The sequence below is a fragment of the Rutilus rutilus genome (assembly GCF_951802725.1).
Source record: "Rutilus rutilus genome assembly, chromosome: 15".
Classification (NCBI taxonomy): domain Eukaryota; kingdom Metazoa; phylum Chordata; class Actinopteri; order Cypriniformes; family Leuciscidae; genus Rutilus; species Rutilus rutilus.
The window spans coordinates 7,905,192-7,927,427 of record NC_140220.1 but is presented as its reverse complement, the minus strand read 5'-3'; the positions used below and the strand labels follow the sequence as shown (position 1 = coordinate 7,927,427).

General features: G+C 37.3%; 2 protein-coding genes across 2 annotated transcripts in view; both read left to right on the top strand.

Moving 5' to 3' along the window:
* Nucleotides 1–15,355, top strand: part of mcm9 (minichromosome maintenance 9 homologous recombination repair factor) — a 17,354-nt gene extending 1,999 nt beyond the window's left edge. Inside the window, exons 3-13 of the mRNA XM_084431671.1 lie at nucleotides 6,138–6,454; nucleotides 6,855–6,936; nucleotides 7,365–7,565; nucleotides 8,557–8,682; nucleotides 8,823–8,942; nucleotides 10,641–10,815; nucleotides 10,956–11,158; nucleotides 12,112–12,315; nucleotides 12,437–12,519; nucleotides 12,611–12,756; nucleotides 13,914–15,355. Coding sequence (XP_084287797.1) covers nucleotides 6,138–6,454; nucleotides 6,855–6,936; nucleotides 7,365–7,565; nucleotides 8,557–8,682; nucleotides 8,823–8,942; nucleotides 10,641–10,815; nucleotides 10,956–11,158; nucleotides 12,112–12,315; nucleotides 12,437–12,519; nucleotides 12,611–12,756; nucleotides 13,914–15,243 — 2,987 coding nt within the window. The 3' untranslated portion in view covers nucleotides 15,244–15,355. The remainder of the gene's footprint in view (nucleotides 1–6,137; nucleotides 6,455–6,854; nucleotides 6,937–7,364; nucleotides 7,566–8,556; nucleotides 8,683–8,822; nucleotides 8,943–10,640; nucleotides 10,816–10,955; nucleotides 11,159–12,111; nucleotides 12,316–12,436; nucleotides 12,520–12,610; nucleotides 12,757–13,913) is intronic.
* Nucleotides 15,356–18,665: 3,310 nt separating this feature from the next.
* Nucleotides 18,666–22,236, top strand: part of cep85l (centrosomal protein 85L) — a 66,058-nt gene continuing 62,487 nt past the window's right edge. Inside the window, exon 1 of the mRNA XM_084433026.1 lies at nucleotides 18,666–18,752. Within this exon, the coding sequence (XP_084289152.1) occupies nucleotides 18,737–18,752 (16 nt within the window). The 5' untranslated portion in view covers nucleotides 18,666–18,736. The remainder of the gene's footprint in view (nucleotides 18,753–22,236) is intronic.

Here is a 22,236-nt window from a genome sequence, read left to right as displayed (position 1 = left end):
TGTATATTATCTAAAAATATTTTTAATTTAATTATTAGTCATTTATAAAACATTAGTTTTATAAACATTAAAACATTAATGTTTTTCTCTGTATATTTATTTCTAATCTTAACTAATCTTGTTTTACCTTTAAAGTATTTTCAAAACATGATTACATTTGTATATAATTATTACATTATTTACAATATTATTATGCATTATTATTTGATCATTATTAAATATTATGATATAATATATAAAAAGTTTTAATATTACATATATGTGTGTGTGTGTGTGTGTGTAATATAAAAAACGTTTTATATATTATATAATAATATTTAATATATATATATGACATATTATATTATATATTATTATGTAATAATATTTTTTATAATTAAATATTTATAATAATAAAAAAAATCTCTGTATATTAATTTTTAATCTCAACTATTCTCGTACCTGTAAAGCTTGATCCATATTTTTCATTAAGTATTCTCAAAACATGATAACATTTATACAGAATTATTTCCTTACACCAAATATTAATAATAATTATATGATATAATATCAATAAATATTGATGATATATATTCATGTTAATATTTATGAAAAATATTTTAAATTCATATTCATATTCATGAATATTTTATATTCATTTCAGGGAGAGAGTGAGAAAGAGAGATCAGTTAAGCATGAATGTTTGGCATTGATTTATTAATGAAATTCTCAGGTGTTTCCAAACTTATCTATCCACTTATAATAGGAGGTACTAAAGTGTGTTTGGCCTGACAATAATGTACTCTATGTACTGTATACTCCATAGAATATGCTATAAATGTTACAGCTCTAACAAATGCTACCATTAGGCCTGTTTGTGCACAACAGTAAACAATTCCTCTATTTCCAGTATGACATGTACCTCCCAGTGATCATAAGTGGCTTGTATATGGCTGACTGTTCTCTTTGTGTAACTGGTAGATCTGCTGCTATAACGCCGCAGAGTGCCTCCAACTGTCTGCTTCATTTGCTCTTGAATGCTTGCAGCCTATTAGTTTGTCAATGCAACACAGAGGCTGTTTCCCACTACAGGCAATTAGGCCCAAGCACACCGTGGCAGACAGCTCATTTGTCCTGCCGTGAACTGTTATCTGTTATCATGGTCGCTCCCTCTGATCTAGTGTCATATAACCTGCACGATATGCTGATGTATTCTTCTCTGTAACAACAGTCTCGTTATGTCGGCTCGCGGTGTGCAGGAGCTGGAGAGAGATCAGATGAAGCTTTTAGAAGGTGGTCAGGTGTGAGCGCAAACACTGCATGATGTAACAACAAGATGAGCAACGGCTCTGCAGGAAGGGTATTGATCCGGATCTGAGGACAGGGAGGATGTGTCGTGTGAGAGGTCGGACAGACACAGGCTTTCTGAGAAAAGAACAGCTGAATGAGGCTTCAAAGGAATAGTTTGGGGAAATTCTGTCAGTATTTGCTTGGTATGTGGTGTAGGCATCAATGATTCCTCAAATTGTGTGACTTGTTGGGGAAACATTTCAGTGCAGCTGGTGATCTAACTGATAATTGGCAGCAGAGTTATTATTAACTGAAAGTAAAACTATTAAATTCTTTTTTGTTCATTGAAATAAAGCTGAAATAAAAATATATTAGATGTAAGACTTGGTAACATTACTTAATGGAAATTAAAACTTTATGGCCTGCCTGGTTTCACAAACAGGGCTTCGATTAAGCCAGGATTAGACCTTAGTTTAATTATGACATTTAAGTAGCTTTTATAAACATGACTGGTGGTTTAAAATTACTTATGGCTTTAAGTCAGTTATTTATATGTTTTGCTGTAGTGTGTCAGGAGGAAACATTTCCAAACATTCTTTTTGCCATTAATTGTAATAATCCAATGAGATTTGTGTATGCACAAGGAGTCTGACAACAGCCAGGATGATCTGATCTCACCATCATCGAGTCCGTCTGTGATTACATGAAGAAACAGAAAAACTAAATCCAGAAGAACTGCGGGAACGTCTCCGAGATGCTTGAAGAAACCTTCCTGCAAAGCTACAGTACTGTGAAAAGTCCTGGCACTTGTGTTAAAATGCTGTAAAGTGAGAATGCTTTCAAAAATAAAATCACAAATTGAATTTATTTATGATTTTAACTTCTATTAACTAATTCAAATCAATATGTGGTGTAACGACCCTTTGCGTTTAAAACGGCTTTTGTCCAGGTACACTTGCGCATAGTTTTTCAGGTTGCTTTGCTGGAAGGTTTCCTCAAGCATCTCGGGGGCGTTCCCGCAGTTCTTCTGGATTTAGTTTGTCTCAGTTTTTTCTGTTTCTTCATGTAATCACAGACGGACTCGATGATGGTGAGATCAGATCATCCTGGCTGTTGTCAGACTCCTTGTGCATACACAAATCTCACTGGATTATTACAATTAATGGCAAAAAGTAATGTAAACTGATATTTCCTACTGACACACTACAGCAAAAGATATAAATAACCGACTTAAAACATGCCTATTAAAGGAACACTCCACCGTTTTTTGATATAGGGCTTATTCACTTTCTTTCCTACATTTAGATAGGTGGGCAAATGCATTTTTGTCTCAGTGCATGCATTGTTTTAGTTTGACAGGGTCGGCGCTAGCTTAGCTTAGCATAATGAATGGAATCCTTTGTTGCCAGCTAGCATGTCCTGAGTAAAAGTGATATAAAACAACAAAAAACACCTAATTACTTCTTGTGGCCTGCGTATTCACAACAAGTACAAATAGCGATGCAGATTAACACTAGGCGATTTCCTAGGCAGATACTGACTTATATATTAAGGACTATATTAGGGGGAAGCACAGGCGAAGCACTGCTACTTGGGTGTGATATCTCTGCGCCCAAGTAGCAGTGCTTTGCCTGTGCTTCCCCCTAATATAGTCCCAAGTCAATATCTGCTTAGGAAATCACCTAGTGTTAATCTGCATCGCTATTTGTACTTGTTGTGAATACGCAGGCCACAAGAAGTAATTAGGTGGGTTTTTTTTTTTTATATCACTTTTACTCAGGACATGCTAGCTGGCAACAAAGGATTCCATTCATTGTGCTAAGCTAAGCTAGCGCCGACCCTGTCAAACTAAAACAATGCATGCACTGAGACAAAAATGCATTTGCCCACCTATCTAAATGTAGGAAAGAAGGTGAATAAGCCCTATTTCAAAAAACGGTGGAGTGTTCCTTTAACATGCCTAAGACTTTTGCACAGTACTGTAGTTTAAGAAAGTGGAAGTTGCTTTCAGTTAAAACAGCTCAAACATGCATTTTAGTCTTGGACTAGTTTAAGCCTTGTCTGTGAAACCGTTAAATGAAATAGAAATTAAATTGCGCCTTAACACAAACAGTAATATAAAAAATATATATAAAAAATTACAACAGTACATTAAAAAAAACACATGAAAACATACATTTAAACACTAATTTTAAATATTAGTAAAATCTATAAATAATATTAAAATATAGGATATAATAATATACTAAAATTAAATTATATATATATATAATTAATACTAAAATAGCACTGCTTGGTGGACTATAAAATTGTGCAAGAATCTCGTTATTGCTTTGAGTATGGAGGTACGCAAATCATATGTGACCCTGGGTGGATCACAAAACCAGGCACAAGTCGCACGGGTATATTTAGGCAATAGCCAACAATACATTGTATGGGTCAAAATTCCCATAAATTTTTCTTTTATGTCAAAAATCATTAGGATATTAAGTAACGATCATGTTCCATGAAGATATTTTGTAAATTTCCTACCGTAAATTTATAAAACATTTATTTTTGTGAGTAAATGCAGCACAGTCGCGAACATAGAGATTTTAGGTGGGCTGTTTTGACTTGAGCTAGTAAGCAACCACATAGCAATTCACTAAAAACTATTCAAAACACTTTGCAATCACATCATGGGCTTTCGTATGGGTGAGCAGCACTCATTTAAACCAATGCAATTGTTATCTGAAGATGGATTCAGTCAAGAAGACTGCTGTATGGAGTGTGTCAGCAATAATCAGCTGACTGACCTTTCCTGTTCCCTGGATGTTTTATCCTGTTTTTTGGACAATGGGAGAGTTATAAATAGCCTGAGTGCAGACTCCACTCATAGATCCAGCGTGCTGTGAATATGAAAGGGGGTCTGAAAATAGGACACACAGCCATAAAAAGCACATAGACCGTTGGCCATATCACGATGAACAACCACGTCATGTGTCTGAATGCTTTCATGCTTTGGTGAAGGTCATTAGAGAGAAAAATTGTGTATCCAGGTGGTGTCTCTGCAGTCCTGGGGGGTGACATGTCTGTTTTCTTCCTGAAGATGTGTGATGATGTGCCTGTATCATAAAGAAGGTCGGGCTGGACAATATACAGTATTTATACATTTTTAGTAAGATATTTAAATGTTTTTGAAAGTTGTCTCTTATGCCCTCTAAGGCTGCATTTATTTGGTGAAAAATTGAGTAAAAGCAGTAATATTGTGAAATATTTATTATAACTTTTTTTCAATTTGCATATATTTTAAAATATAATTTATTTCTATGTTGGCAAAGATAATTTTTTAGCATCATTACTAGTCTTCTGTGTCACATGATCCTTCAGAAATCATTCTGATATGATGATTTGCTGCTCAAGCAACATTTATTATTATTATCAATGTTGAAAAGAGTTGTACTGCTAAATATTTTTGTGAAAACCAAGATATATATATTTTTTAGAATTCCAAAAAGCTATTCAAAAGCTCAAAAGAAGTTCAAAAGCTATACATTTTTTTGTTTAGTTATTTCTTTTGTAACATTATAGATGTTTTACTGTCACTTTTGAGAAAAAAAATATTCATCCTTGCTGAATAAAAGTATTATTTCCTTTCAAAAATCTGACTGAGCCTGAATGTTTGAACAATGTGTGTGTGTGTGTGTGTGTGTGTGTGTGTGTGTGTGTGTGTGTGTGTGTGTGTGTGTGTGTGTGTGTGTGTGTGTGTGTGTGTGTGTGTGTATGAAGAGTTCAGATGCAAAAGCCTCTAAGTGCCATCTGAAATTTTCTTCTAGAATGATCATTTTTATCAAGCTCTTATATTTAAGTTCAGTAATTTCATATATATATATATTAATATGTAGTTAAATATTATTTTACCTACAAATAATGAAAATTTGTAATACATGAAAACTGGGAGCCTTTGAACTTTTTTGAGTGATTATGTGAGTGAATCGTTGAATCAATTCATTGACGTTTGTACAGTTTGAACTGATTCATGTAAATGTCTAATGACAGTCTTTTTAGAAAATCTAATGGTCAAAATCATTAAAACAATTTACATTTTCACAAAGGTGCGTATTTTAATCAAAACCATGATCACGAATATATCATGAATATTCAGTATTTCTGCCAGCCGTAATCTGCTTATCTAAAAACTGCAGAATGACACACACAGGAAGAGTATGAAGATTGTTTTAGATGACGTGTAGGCAGAGAAGGGAGGTTTGTGTTTGATCCCTGAGGTATGTGGGATGGATTGTATTGCATTGTGGCGAAGCCAAGTGCTTTTCTCTCACGTCCTGTAGGAGATGATTGCCGCCACCTGTAATTACACGCTCTTCATCTGTAGCCCTGCAGACGTGACTCATCCGAATAAACACACTTTACTCAAACCCATTTTCTCGGCAGCTTCTACAGTCTGTATCTGTGGTTAGAGGGGAGAGAAAAAAAATTAATGCAAGTTTATTGCCTAAGTAACTTTGACATTTGATTCTTCTTTCTTTTATGTTTTTCTATGATCATGCAACCATGCTCAGGCCATATTCAAATATTGAATGTGCTCCGAGTTGATTTATCATGCAAGAAAGTGCAAGAGACTGTAACTCCACTTTTGAACTTTTCATTAATGAATATGCAGTGCCATCTAGCAGTCAGTTGGAGACCATAACTGCTGAAACGGGAGCCCTAAAAGACTGTCGTGGAATAACACTGACACCTAGTGCTTTATATAATGCTTGCTTGCTTATTCCTTCAAGAGAAATAGTCCACCCAATAATGAAAACTGTCACCAACTGAATATACATACATCTTTCTCTCCTAATAACTGATTTACTACACTTATGCAGGTTTACCTATGTGTCCCGAGCTGACCAGAGATCACATTCCTAAAGCTAGAGATGTGGGCCACTTCCTGTCCGTCACAGGCACAGTCATCCGCACCAGTGTGACCAAAGTGCTGGAGTATGAGAGAGACTACATGTGCAATAAATGCAGGCACGTGTTCTCCGTGCAGGCTTCTTTTGAGCAGTTTTACACCTTCGCCCCACCCACCAGCTGCCCCAATGAGGATGGATGTAATTCTTTCAAACTCACCTGCCTGTCAGGGAGTGACGCCCCTCCGGCCGCCTGTAAGGACTACCAGGAGATCAAAATCCAAGAGCAGGTGAGGCACCAGGGATGTGCTTTATTCAGGGACAGTCACCCCTTGAGCAACCTGCTGCTGAAGAAATAGTTCACACAAAAATGAAAAATCTATTTTTCATTTTACCCGAGCTCTAAAATGACATTTTAGGTATCGGTAAAAGTAGTCCATACGACTTGGACACTATAAGTCTTTTGCAGCCAAATGACAGAATAAAAGTGTCTTGATATGCAGCTTAAGGGATTCAAACTTTGTTGAGTTGAATAATAAAAAATGTAATTAAAATTAAATAATTATAAATAAAATATGCATAAATGTAGATGTGAGGTAAACACATTTACCCATCTAAGAAAAAATAATTTGTGTTTATTTCCACATTCAAAGTCTGTACATTTCCTGACCAGCGCTCCTTCACTAACAGGTACAGAAACTGTCGGTGGGCAGTATCCCTCGATCCATGCTTATCATCCTGGAGGATGATCTTGTGGACAGCTGCAAATCAGGTAAATGCAGAGTACTGGTGGAAATAGAGTCCAGTTTGTAGTTTATTTCATGTATTTGCTGGCTTTTACAACTTGACAGTGCAGGAATGAGATCTTTGCTCAGTCCTGCTCACCGGTAATACAGTGTACATGACTGGCTTTATTAGATTTTCTTACGAATAAAATCAGAATGAAACTTTCTGTTGTTTTCTGTTATGTGCTTTAGTGCAATAACAATAAAATTAACGGAGAACATTTTTCTTATACAGCTTATATATAATGCCTTTTTAACATCATATTATACTGGACAGTTCATGCTGTTCATTTTTTAAACACTGTTTGCTTGCTGTTTATTTGTACTTTTTTCTACTGATATAATAATAGTAACATCCCTCAGGGCAACATCATGTGTCTGTTTCCCTCATGACGCTGTCATGTGTTTCTCGCAGGCGATGACATCACAGTGTATGGGGTTGTGTGTCAGCGCTGGAAGCCGATGTTTCAGGATTGCCGCTGTGATGTGGAGCTTGTGCTGAAAGCAAACTATATCGAGGTCAATAATGAGCAGTCCACCACAGCACTGGTGCTGGAAGACATTCAGAAGGAATTTGAAGAATTCTGGGACAGTCACAAACATGACCCCATTGCCGGTACACAGTTGGTGTCTCTTTAAATATTGAATCTGGGAAACTCAGTCTAGTAGTACAAATAAGCAGTACGGCATTTTCTCTTAAATGTCTCTTCGGCATTTAAAAGATTCCTCTCTTTTTCTTATTGCTATCCAAACTCAATTACAGTCCTTGTAGAGGAAGTTGAGTTGATGAGGACCATGAAACAGTGTTGTAATTTGTTTCCAGTGGTGTTTGCTGAGGCACAACATCACTATTAGACTATTATTGCTTATAGGGTTATTGGATCAGGGATTTGAACAAATCTCTGACTGAAAGTATTAAATGTTGGCATGTAACTTATACTGTTTAGTTTGTGCTGCTGCGCACATGAATGATACTTCAAACCATGTGGTTTATTACTTTTCTACGCAGTCAAATGTATGGAAGCTTGTTTCCGCCATGGAATAAAACAATTGAAAAGATAATTGCGACTTTTTAGCTCATAATTGCGAGATATAAACTCCCAATTCTGACTGTTTATATCTCGTATATCTCTCAATTGCGAGTTTATAAACTCGCAATTGAGTTTATAATTTTTTTTTTTCGGATTCATCAATGTGAATATTGAGAGTTTATATCTCACAATTCTGACTTTAAAACTCACGCAATTCTGAGGGAAAAAAAGTCTGAATTGTGTTATAAAAATATTTTTTTATTCTGTGATGGAAACGAGCTTCCATACAGATGTATGATTTTCACGAGGTGTATATTAGAAAAGGTTGGGAGGTGGAGTAGGGATTGGGAACTACCTGGTAATGGATTAGAAACTGCTCAAATAACCTAAGCATACACCTAGGACACCCTAACAACCCCCTCAGCAACACCCAAGCAACTGCTCAGAGCACCATAGCAACCTCCCAGAAAACCCTAGCAACCACTCATAATGTGGGACAGCTCATGGGATTCAGTGTGGTTTTATGAATCATAATCTCTCTTTCTCATTCTCTCTCTCTCTCTTGACATTCTGAAGGCAGGAATGAGATCTTGATGAGTCTATGCCCTCAGGTGTTCGGCATGTACGTCGTCAAGCTGGCTGTTGCTATGGTTTTGGCAGGTGGGGTACAGAGAATAGATGCGTCTGGAACTAAGGTGAGAGGTATGTGTTCACACTCCACATAATGGACAGTCTGACATTTGGGCTTATCATGAAAAAAAGTTGAGAAGTGTGCTTGAAAAGTGTATTACTCTTGTGAATAAATCTGAATAGCTCTGACTCAAACTGTTTGCTCTGGGTAGGAGAGTCTCATCTGTTGCTCGTGGGCGATCCAGGCACTGGGAAGTCACAGTTTCTGAAGTACGCTGCTAAGATTACACCGCGCTCCGTGCTTACTGCAGGAATCGGATCAACTAATGCAGGTTCCACACGTTCTTCTGAATCTCACTTTACCATCTATCTCATTGACATTTGGAATAAGCAATCACACTGTTTTTAATGGCATAACTGTATATATACTTCACTTTTTGAAGTACTTCACTATTTTTTGAAGCATGTGGTATTTCTACTGTGCACAGTATGCACAATTTCTGTATATACATTCAAATTGTGCAGGAGAATCACTGAGAAAAGGAAGCAGAAGTGACCAAATTCATTAGTTCTCCCTGCAACATCTCTTGATATGCACAGATTAGGGGTTTTAAATGTAACATAATATACTTTTGTGAAGAAATTTATATATATTCTATATAATATGTATATATGTATATTTCCATATTTTATTCATCAAAGAATCCTATAAAAATGTCCACAAAATATTAAGCACAACAACTGTTTTCAACATTGATAATAATAAATGTTTTTAAGTATATTTTAAAAGAAAACAATTATTTAAAGGACAAGTTCGGTATTTTACACTTAAAGCCCTGTTTACAGATCGTTTCTGATGAAATAGAACGGTTAAGATTCAAATTTGGACAAATGCTGCTGGCCCGAGAATTTTCGGTTTCTTTCGCTTTCCCCCCCACCTCCACAATGGCTGCATAGGTGCACTGGAACAATCCTTCCTAAAACGCATTAAACTTTCGTTTACAAAGACGTGAAACTCACCAGTTTGGGGTGTTCACTGATATGCTCACACAAAAATCGCTGCAAAAGATGCTTTCCAACAGGTTTTATCGTAGTTTTTGTCCAACTCCATTGACTTGTATTGGATGTGCTGTGAGGTACAGTATTACTCCGCCGCCGGAAACTGAGTGTCTATTATTCAAGCTCTCAACGGAAGAATGTACGGGTGTGAGGTCCACAGTTTTACAACGAATGGTAAAACACCTGTTGGAAAGCATCTTTTGCAGCGATTTTTGTGTGAGCATATCAGTGAACACCCCTGACCACTCGGTGAGTTTCACGTCTTTGTAAACGAAAGTTTAATGCCTTTTAGGAAGGATTGTTCCAGTGCACCTATGCAGCCATTGTGGAGGTGGGGGGGGAAGCGAAAGAAACCGAAAATTCTCGGGACAGCAGCATGTGTCCAAATTTTCTGTGTCCATTCTATTTCATCAGAAACGATCTGTAAACAGGGCTTTAAGTGTAAAATACCGAACTTGTCCTTTAAAATGTATTTTAAAAAAGTATACATTTTCAATAACTTAGACTTCTTTCAAAATCATTTAAAAAAACTTAGTGTATGTATAAATAATATGAATTGTTTAATTCTTCATAGTAAGAAACCCTAAAATTTGTGATAAGTGATAATAAAATAAGTGATAAATAGGTGTTTAATATAAAGATAAATATGATTTGGTTTCTTTACTGTTACTGTTACATAGTTGACTTGTAACACTCCTGAGATGAATTAAACAAACAAACAAAAAAAATGCCAGAGCCAAACTTTGTATAGTACTGAAGTGGTTTGCAGTGTCTGATGGGTACATTTTCTCACCCACCTCCTATGAAGTTAAATATTGTTGCACATTTGTTTGCAACAAAGTTTGCTACATTGCTGTATACACATACTCTGTATTTTTTTTATTTAGAAAAATACTAGGCAATATTTAAATTTCTATTGTGCAATTAGTGCTGTTGCGTCATTGTTTGCATGATTGTGAAATGCTGGTCAGGTCTGACGGTGGCGGCTGTCAAGGACTCAGGAGAGTGGCACCTGGAGGCAGGAGCGCTCGTTCTCTCTGATGGAGGTCTGTGCTGCATCGATGAGTTCAACAGCATCAAAGAACACGACCGCACCAGCATCCATGAGGCCATGGAGCAACAAACCATCAGTGTGGCTAAAGCTGGGTGAGTGTTGGGGGAGGAAATGATGTCACACGCATCAGTCTAGAGGGGGAATACGAATTTTCACAGATACATTTCTTGCATTTTTATTATCCAAAAGCTTGTGAGCATCACATTAAATCTCCCACTTTCCTCTTTTGTAGAATGGTGTGCAAACTGGACACAAGGACCACCATCCTGGCAGCTACTAACCCAAAGGGGCATTATGACCCTAATGTGTCGGTTTCCGTGAACGTGGCTCTCGCGAGCCCTCTCCTGAGCCGCTTTGACCTTGTGCTGGTTCTGCTGGACACTAAAAATCCAGAATGGGACAAAATAATCTCCTCCTTCATCCTACAGAACAAAGGTTTGTTCCAGAAAAGAGCTTTGTTTTGTAATATCAGACTAATGTAATATTAATGTTATGTTATGTTATGATAATATGAAGGGACAAACTGGAAATAATGACATGAAATCTCAATATATATTTATATATCCTGAATATAAAGAAAGTTAATTAATCCAAATAAATAGTTACAACTACATATTAGGATGTACATTTATATATTCAGACCTATAACTGAATATTCAGATTTACACCTATATATTTATTCAGGTTTGTATATTTATTTTAGACTTAAGTATATATTTGGATTGACATAATATTTTTAAATTAATAATATTTTAATAATTGGTAACTTTTATTTATATATATATATATATATATAAATAAATATCTGATAGTTTAATAATAATTATATATTTAAAGTAAATATAAAATTATACATTTTATTTTGCATAGTACATTTAATTTAATTAATAATATAAATCAAGTTGTAAATGTAATATTTGACACATTTATAATATTCACATTTTTCACAGTAAAAGTGGGTATTTATATATAAATGCCTTCGCATTTCAAGACCCTTCTTACGAAATGTTTAACTTGGTACCTTTTACATTTTTAACTCGGTATTTTACATGTTTTTGTTTACATGGCAAGCAAGAAAATGCAGTTTGTAAGGCATCATCTAAAGTGTTATTGGATCAAACACACCCCTATCCAGCCCGATTGCTGGTTCGTGCCTCTCTTGTGGGATTTGTTGCTTGTTCGGTCTTCGTTATTTTCTCAAGTGATGCCACTTTGATAGGAAAGCCTGTTCCCTCGAGGGCTGGATCACCCCTCATTTGGCTTAGAATCTCTTTGATACTGAGTAGAAGTTAATGGTGAAGCCTTGCCATTTGTTGCGTATTTATAAAATATTCATCTTAACATCTCTCTCTTTATCTCAACTCTCTTCCTTCGTGATTTCCCCACAGGAGCTCCAAGTGAGTCTTCATGTTTATGGAGTATGGAGAAGATGAGGGCCTATTTCTGCCTGATCAAGACTCTTAAACCTTGCATAACACAGGAAGCAAACGCCATCCTGAGCCGCTACTATCAGCTTCAGAGACAGAGTGACAGCCGAAATGCTGCGAGGACAACCATCCGCATGCTGGAGAGTCTCAGCCGCCTAGCTGAAGGTCAGATGCTAACATCTAGCATATTATCTGATCTTCTTCCCTCTGCTTTTCCACAATAAGTTGTTATTTGCTAGAAGCCATATTCAATAACGTATCTTGACTGTGTCTCTGTGTGTTTCAGCTCATGCCAGGCTGATGTTCAGAGAGACAGTGACAGTAGAGGACGCTGTTGTTGTGGTGTCTGTTATGGAGTGCTCCATGCAGGTAGTTTTATATTAATGCTGATGCTACTCTATATTCCTGAAGCTATATTACATTTTTGAGTAGTGAATAAGCATCTTTTTCTTTACCTCAGGGAGGCGCTCTACTTGGAAATGTGAATGCTCTACACACATCTTTTCCTGACAATCCCTGTGAACAGTATAAAACACAGTGTGAGGTTGTGCTCGAGAGGCTGGGATTGACTGAGATCTTACGCAAAGAACTGCTAAGACTCTCGAGGTAAAGTGAATCATACATACTCGCACTACCATTCAAAAGTTGTTGTTTTTTAAGAAATTAATCTTTGCTTTTTTTCAGCGAGGATGTATTAAATTTGATTTTTAAAATTGCAGTTACAAAAAAATGCTGTTAATTTGAACTTTGAGCGAAGAATCCTAAAGTAAAATGCATCGTTTTCACAAAAATATTAATTAAAAAAATATTGAATATTAAAATATTAATATCATGTGGGACTGGAGTAAAGGCTGCTGAAACTTCAAGAATAAATTACATTTTAAATGATATTCAAATAGAAAACAGTACATTTTAATTGTTATAATAGTTCACAATATTACTGTTTTTACTGTATTTTGATCAAATAAACAGCCTTTGTGAGCATAAGAGACTTCCTTCAAAATAATATTTAATTGCAAGTTTAATGTTTTTTTCCCCCAAATATTAAATTGATGAAATTTAATTATCAGTATGAATAAATTAAATTGTGATTATAAATTAGCATTGCATAAATGTTTATGTGATTATATCAAAATAGTCAATAATACAAATATTACTTATGTAGTAAATCATTTAATAGTTCATTTCATTTCATTAGCTTTATTTATTTTATTTAATATTTCATTAGTGATATGAATCAGTTAAATGGTAAATGTATTATATTACATAAATTATTTGCTTTTAATTATATTTATACGTTTAAATAGTAGGTCTCAAATTCATTTAGTATGTGTCCTACCGGCAGAAGTGAATATTTTCAAATCAAAATGGCGAAATTTAATAAAAAGAGTGGTTTGCATCACTAGATACAGGCTATTACTGCCGGTCACTTAACATTTCTTTCGTAAAACAGTTGTCTTATACTTACATCTACTTGCATCTTTCCGCGAACTCTTGTTGCGTTGTGACAGTGACAGTAAGACCCGCCTTCTTTGATTTGATTGGCCATCTCGATCATTTTGACATTGACAAATGCTGTTAGACCGCTGAGGCAGAGCAGCCTAAACATTTAATACAACAAACACTTGTGAAACTTTTTATCATCCTGACAACAAACAGCCTTACTCATTCTATACTAAAATGATAAGATGAGAAAATATGAATTCTTTTTTATTTATTTATTCATAGCTCAGACAAAATTAAAGGCTTTTATGTTCTTGTAGGCTACAGAGCAGAAGACCGGACTCCCCTAAAGGTCCCGAACCACGTAGTGACCTCACCATTGAGCGTGCAGCTGTTGAGAATCACGGTAACCGTGATGTGACCACTAATTCAGACGCTGACCTGGACTGGTTCCACTCCTTATCCAGCCCGACTGGTACCGGATCCATCATTCACACCTCCACACAGAACACTACGACCACACTACGCCGTGCAGTGTTGCCTAGCAACAGCCGTTCCAACCGCTGCAAGGGTTCTGCGTGGGAGAAGGATAAGGATAAATCCACGGTCGAAGCTGTAGTGGAAAGGGGCTCCAAAAAGCTCAGAGGCAAACGACTGAAAGAGATGAAAGCGGCCCTCCTGCTGAACGAAGAAACAGTTTTAGGAGGAACTGATGATGATGTGTTCTCCCACAGTACACCCATGACAGGGAAGAAACCCTCAAAAAGGAAAAACACAGCCATGAGTCTTCCTGACATAGACCAGGAGGCTGATTTCAGACCCGAGAGTGGAGAGGATTTACGCAGGAGACTCACAAACTTCACATTCAAGCCGAGAGAGAGAATGTGTCACGCCGATCAGTCGGTCGTAAACTCTAACACAAGCGCCAAAGTGGCGGTGCAAGAGGGGGCGAAACCTAGCGCACCTCAGATGAGAGATAAACAGGCCGAGAGGAACCAGTCGAGCTCACTTCCTCCAGCAGAGGGCAGCAGAGCTAATAACATGCTCCGACTGGGAACTCGCAATAAAAACAAGGACGTTTCCTCAGAGGTCTTGAATGATGAGAGCACAGCTCAGAAAGGGACGTTTGAGGACACTGAACATCAACAGCAGCTGCTGCCGAGACCGAACAGTCTCTCTCCAGGTGAGAATAATGGTAACACTAATAAACACCCACAATCCTTACCAAAGACAGACCACCCAAAGACTAAGGTGGCCAGCTCCACTCTGGACAAACTTTCCAGATTCTCTTTTACGGGCTTAGCTGAGGAAAAGACTGGAGATGAAACAATCCCAGCTCCACCGGAGCCACAAGAAGCCATAAATGGCAGTACAAACAAAGTGGCAACAAGCACAGTTTTCGAAGACCAGGAGATCACGAGCACACAGATCAGGACAAATATAACCACAGATGTAAAGAGCAGCGCACTGCAGACGGGCAACACGAGGACAGAACCCTCCGACAGACAGGAAGAATTCAGAGAGAATGCTTCAAAGAAGAGGAGATGTTTTGAGTTGAGCTCCGGAGGATCGGAAGGACTCCTTAAAGGTTTTTCACTGTTCAGCTCGTCTGTCATAGATGATGAAGATCTAGACGCTGACTGGAACTGATGCAGCATATATCATTTATATATACATGTGTACTTTCTTTTTTTTTCCGTTTAAATGTAAATGCTTTTTTTGTTTTTGTTTCAGTAAATATCAATAAAAATTTTGTCTGGTTTTGTTTTCTCAAAAATTCAGTTTATACAGTTACGTGCAGTTAATATAGTTAAAGCTGCAGTCCGTAACTTTTGGCGCTCTAGCGGTTTATAAACAGAACTGAATGCTTATTGCGGAAGAACATTGTTGCCGGAACTACTTCTCTCTGTTTATGTCTATGACGAGTCAAGCAGGTTCTGGGCTACTCCGCAAAATAGTCAGAATAATAAACACTTATTATAAGTGGGATTTAGTGATTCAGGATAAGACAAAAACACGGTTTGGAAAATGGATTCATACTTGCTCATTATATAAATTTTGAACACAAAAAGTTACGGACTGCAGCTTTAAATTAGATTTATTGTTTATATTTTACAAAGCTTTTTATAAATATCATCAAAATATAAGCAATATCTATTTACTTTTTCCTCTTTTTTTTTTGCCCAAATTTTGAATAGGATCATTTCTGCAATTAATTTCAGTTATTATTATTTATTTTAGTAAATATTTACTATTTAATAGTTTTTTGTTTTGTTTTTCAGCCTATTTATTTATAAACATCTTAATTCAAACATCTTAATTCAAACATCACAAACTTTTTAGCATTGCTCTTTAAAAAAAAAAGATAAACATCTCACATCTGCAACTTATAAGCAGAACTGTTGAGTGCTATGTTATGCACTTTTGTTGCATTCCTCATTTATGAGTGCATTGCCACTGTTGTTGCTGAATACTAAATAGGTTGTAAACTTCTTGGTGGTTTTGACATCATAATCATGATGGTTTATGAATTATCCATTTTTGGGTCTGGGTGGACTAAGGAGGCCTAAATGTTTTATTTCAGAAAAGCGAGAATAATAATTTATTCCCCTTAAGTGAATAACCAATTCTAAATGTATAGTAAAACAATTCAAGAATCAGGCCAGTTACAGTTAACAACAGGGAATGTTTAATTGACGTGCAGTGATTTATTGTTCAACAAAAGCTGCATTAGGCATCGGCCAGCAAAAATAAAGCCAGACTAATGGTGTCTTTCAGCTCATGTAAAGTCAAATAACCATCCAAACAGATTCTTGGATGCTTAGCGGACGCTGTAAGAGATGTTTTCAGGCTTGAACAATTCACCCCATGGGAACAGTTAATGACACCTTGGTGAGGAGATGTTGTCTATCGTCATGGAGATGGATTGCATTCCATCGGGAGTTTAGGGATGAAGGTACTGCAGTTGGTGATAATAGGATCATACAGGCTCCACTTCCATTCCCAAGGTCAAAATCATGGACAGGTCTCAGTTACATTTTGCTTGTTTATCATTCAGACCTCTTCAATAGCAAGAAATCAAGTTCACCCCTCACCCTACAAAACAAAGGAAATGAATCTTTTTAAGCATTGTCTTTATAAATAAGGATGTGCTTTTATTGATGCATCTGTTAATATGTGACCGTAATAAGCTTCTGTTTTGTTTTTTGAACCAGTTATGAGATCATTTCCATTGACTGGCTGAGTTACTAGTGAAGTCTAACCTTCTGTGGGAGAGGGTCAAGGTCTGTACAGCTTCAGTATTCCTTTCAGAGCTGCGGTCCAGAGGGGCTGAAGGTAAGATGAGACGTTAATGGATCCTAAACTTCCTGCAGATGGATCACTGGCCTTATCAATAATGAAGCATTATTGATTTAATGCCTCTGAATGTGCCACCACAGATACCCAAAGCCCCCAAACTCACGATTACATCATTCCTCTGGCATCTTACAATGTCTTAGAGGATTTCATTTTGGGACTTTGTAATTTTTTAATGCATTTTAGCGCAAAATATATGTCAATTTAGTCTGACCTGTTTAATAGATAGATAGAATGACAGATAGATACAGTTTAAATAGTTACATGCAAGTTTACATACTCCCGACACATTTTTTATGTTTTTGTCAGTGTATGTTACCGGTCCTAACCGCCCTGAGCGGGACTCGTTTTCATAGGCTACTCCTTTAGTTTACGACTGTAAATGAAAAGATTAGCTAAAAGCCTTTTGCTCTTCAGGTAAGAAGACTTGAAGCTTTTCGATTTCCCATCAGGTTATTTTGACGGTTTTGAAAGCCTTGGATGTGCTGCCTCATGTCAAAAACACATGTCTGAATGGGTTTGGTGTCTTAAGTGAACATCTGAGCACCTTTCTTTAAACCATATTCTGTTCCATTCAGCAGAGAGTTTTGTTTGGCAGGACCCGGCATTTTACTTTTAGGTCCGGTCTGAACACTCTTCTTTTATGGTAAGTCATTTATGCTGCAAGTTATTTGGTACAAGTAAGCCTACGTATGCCTTAAGGCGTTATTCAGTTGCATACATGATCACATGAACGGGACAGAACTAAACATGTTGCTCTGACAGTTGGGGTGTAGCTAGATTGCATAAACCCAGAGGTGTAATATGAATGTTGTTTGTGCAGCTCTTCACCTGGAACGCTGCAGGGGAAAAAACATCAATCACTACTGGGAATGGCAGGATTATGGGAGTTATGGAGCAAGCTCTATTCTGCTTTAGAAAAAGCTAGTTTGTACTATTTTTCTGATAAATAGCATGTTTTTGACATGACAGGCACATTAAATGTGTGTAAAGTTGGGCAACACATCCTCTGTACGGTCAGCCATCGCCTGTTTACTGGAAAGAAAATTGCTGATCAAGAAACAGTGACGCACACATGTTAGAAAGTTTGTGAAATGTGCAACATCCTTCTGGGTGTCTCAACAGCGTTAACGGAAATATTCACAGATGAAAGTTCTGTTATTAGTTATGTTGTTCGAAACCTGTATGCAGTTATTTTCCCCCAAACTTTCAAAGACCTTGGACTCTCGGAAGCTCATAAAATTAGTCCATAAAAACTTTTTAGAGCTTGTCATATGTAGTCACTATGAACTGCTGTTGGTTGCCAAGAGCTGAGTGGCGATTCAAGCAAATCGAAGTCTGCTGTTGTTCCACAAACACTTCATAAAGGTCCCTCTGACCTAGACTGGTATTGATCTTTGACTATGGTGTCTAGCATGACTGTTGAGACCGGACGTCTCCTGCTGTGATGTGTTTAACAAGAGTCCCACTACTGTGGCTCTGGAAAGCTACAAAGTCAGAAGTCCTGACCTTTGCAGTTCAAACAGGAGCTAATGGGCATCCAACAAAGACTCTTTTGCCAATGTTTTATTTTTGTTTTACCACAATTCATGTGTGGAAGCATCAAAACCCAAGATCCAAATAACTGTGAATTTTAGTGACACTTGAAAGCAAGACCTTTTGTCACACCTATTCAAAAGAGTCTGTGATGTTTCACGTGTTCTCATTGGCTGTGGTTCTCCACGAGGTAACGTATGCTTAGCAAACACCACTTCCTCCCGCTACTTCTGCATAATGTGCATTTCCCATGTCGACCAACAACTGTAAGTTTTGCATTTGTACAACTATATTTTTCTTTTTATTGGAACTTCTTGTAATTTTCTCCTTTCCAGGCCGAGTAATGTGGGGCATTGCTATTTATGTCGACACTTGAACTGATTTAAATTTGAAAATGGGCTTTGAGACTCTTATTAATGAATGCTGTTGACCTTTCATGCTTTGCTTTTGGAGATAAAGATCATGTCATAAGAATGAGAATGCAAGAGTCATGTTATACTGAATGTGATTGATCCTTATTTTATATTCAATTGCGGTTCATTTGTGTATTTTTAAGAAGCAAAGACTTTTGTTAACAGCGTCCAGGTATTTTAAGCAGGAAGTCAAGCTTATATATTTTAAGTGTAATATATTTTATATTAAAAATTGGCCAGTGCTTTGGCTTGGCTGCAGGCTGGTAATGTTATAATGGATAGTATATGCGTGTGCAGGTCCACTGTGTTATAATGCAGCCACTGGTTTCCTGGCAGCGAGACAGGAAGTGGGGGTTGGGTGCAGTCTGCACTAGTTCGATAAAATTCACAAAAACACTGATTCTTGATGCCCTGGTTTGTACGTCCCACACGCTCCAAACCTCAGGGAATTATTCATGTGGTGGTTCTTTCCCAAACCAGCCCCCGATCTGGTGGCAAAATACAGGAGTGAAGTTGTGAACATTGGTGGCACGGTGTACAGATCTCTCAGTCCTCTGAGAGGAAATGTGTTGTTTGGGTCGGGTAGCAACAGGGTTCATTCATCTCCAAGAGGGTCAAAGACCTTTTTTCTGTAAAAACACGATCGCTGGTTAGATAAATGAGGCTGGTGTTTATGGAAAATATAGTAGAAATGTTATCTCACTCTGTGCCAGTGTTGATTTTTATCGGTGCCAAATGATTCTGCAATATTGTTTTGTTTCACATGCAGTATATTTTCCACAAATGCTTCTAAAATGTACCGCTTATCTACAAAATAATATATATATTTCTGAATAAATGTTAATTGTGCATTTCCTTGCAAAAGTCACTGTTGTGAGTGATCGCTAAGGTGTTGCTATGCATTACAATATTGCTTTACTCCCTAATAAAGTAACTAATCACGTGGAAAGTAACTTTTTTGTGGAAAGTAATCCGTTACATTACTTTTGCATTAGGCTACTTTTTTATGTGGGCTGGCCTTGCTTGCTTGTTTTTTGATAAATAAATAATAAAAAACACACAAAATTTTGATTTTTTTGGTAAATGTAAAGGCTCTTTCACACAAAAGTGAAACGAATAAGCCTCAGACTGAAAGAAATGCAAATTCACACCTGTACAGTAGAGGGCGAAGCTCTAAAAAAACTCTTAGCTGTGCTGCCATTCTGGATCTCAGAAGAATAGGACATGTGAAGAGAGTTCAACACTAGTGATGTAGTACTCGAGTCCGGTCTCGGACAGCTTAGTCTGTAGGCCTAACTGTTGATTATTAACTGGGGTGATATTAAATCATGAATATGAAAACTGACATGTTTTTATGGTCTTGGTCTCGACTCCTAAAGACTCGGTCTCGACTCGGACTTGCTTCCTCAAAGACTCAGTCTTGACTCGGACTCGACTGAATTTGAAAACCAACGGACTCGGTCTCGACTCGGACTCGACCCTTCAAAGACTCGGTCTTGACTCGGACTCGGCATAGGCGTTCTCGTCCCCATCACTATTCAACACTATGGGCAAATTTCAGGCGGGCATTTTTGCACCCTTGAATGGCTCTTCAGGAAGGGGTTTCTTCCATTTGTAGGGGTGTTCCGAACTAAAGGGAACAAATGGACCCCTTCACAAAGGGCCCTTCCATAACAGTCAATAAGCATCATGTTCACACAATGCACACAACTCACGATTTCTCTGCACTTAGTTAGATTTCTCTCAACATGAGGGACAGGAGAGCTGTCTGTCAATAAATGGCAAAACAAAGTAACTTGCGTTACTTATTTGAAAAAGTAACTGAGATATTTTATTGTAAATTTAAAAGTAATGCAGTACTTTACTAGTTACTTAAGGTAATCTGATTACTCACGTTACTTGTAATGCGTTGCCCACAACACTGGTAAGCATTCTGGTTACGTAAAGATCTTGATTTTTCTAATGCTAGGCCTAATTTCTAATGTGTTTGCTAAGTTCTTCTAAGGTGTTTGAGTAATGGCCAAGGTTAAAAGAACTCACAATGCAAGTGTTTTCTTGGCATTGTCAGGGTGTTGCTATGCGGATGCTAAGGTGTTATGCGTGGTTGTACACTGGTTGCATAATGATCCCACAATTCTAGGTTTTTCTAGGTGGTTGTTAGGGTGTTGATAGGTGGTTGCTAAAGTGTTGTATGGTGTTTTGAGTATGTTAGTGTGTTGTTATGTGGTTGCCAGATTACTTACTGGCCAAAGTAAAAAGAGTCCACCCTCAAATCTCGATGATATTTGGTCTCTAGAATGCTCAGGTCGTGCCTTCGATCCAATCCAAACCATTTTATTATCCACCTGGCAAAAATCATGAGTTAGATCACTTGGGTAAATAATAGCACATCTCTTCTCAATAAGTTGCACTGTCATTCATGCGCTGAAGTTTAATGAGCAATTGTAAAAGCGATGCTTGCCTTAGCAGAGATATGTTCACTGCATGTTGGGAGTATAACAGACCTCAGCTGTTCAGTGGAGTGTGAGCGCTCTTTGTGTTGTGAAGTGTAGCTGCTCTGTGTGTGTGGAGTGAGTGGGCCAGAACTGTGGCTCAGAGCTTCAGTTGTTTTGGAGACAGGCCTCAGTGTCATCCAGTACCACGGCTCTGTATAGTCTGCAGGAATGTCTGCTCGGTGTCTTTGTTCACTTCCTCAATACCGTTTCCATATACACAGGTGGCCGTCTAGCAAGACTTAACATGTAGCAGAGGCTTTTTTTTAAAACTTTCTTTCTTTGGAGGAATACTACTGGTTTTTGTTTTCCATACAGATGCAATGAATTAGGCCTTAAGCTTTCAAACTTCGAAAAAGTGAATTGAGTTGGCCCTTTTCAATGAATTGGTTGATTCAGTTCACAAAGCCAGTCTGAATGATTTGGTTATGACTCTCTGAACTAGAGTGGAAGATTATCAGAATTTGACTTTTTCAATCAGTTTATTTATTTTATTGTATTTATAGACTCTTAGAAGCTACAGTTCCCATTCATTGTAATTGCATGGAAAGGAGTAACTAGCACAATTCTTCAGAATTTTGTCCTCCACAAAATAAAGAGAGGGTGGGTAAATAAATAAATACGTTGTCTTTTTGAGGTGAACTATTCCTTTGAGAAACGTTACATAAATTTTATATGAAGTACAGGTCAGGTCCGGCTCTTTTCTGTGCTGACAGAACTGCTTTGTCAAATTAGCGACATGGAACTGCATAATAAATCTGATGAATAGACCCTGAGAACAGGAGATTATGCAACCGCATTGTGCTTGTATGTTTGGACAAAGCTTTCTGAAATTCATTTGAGCT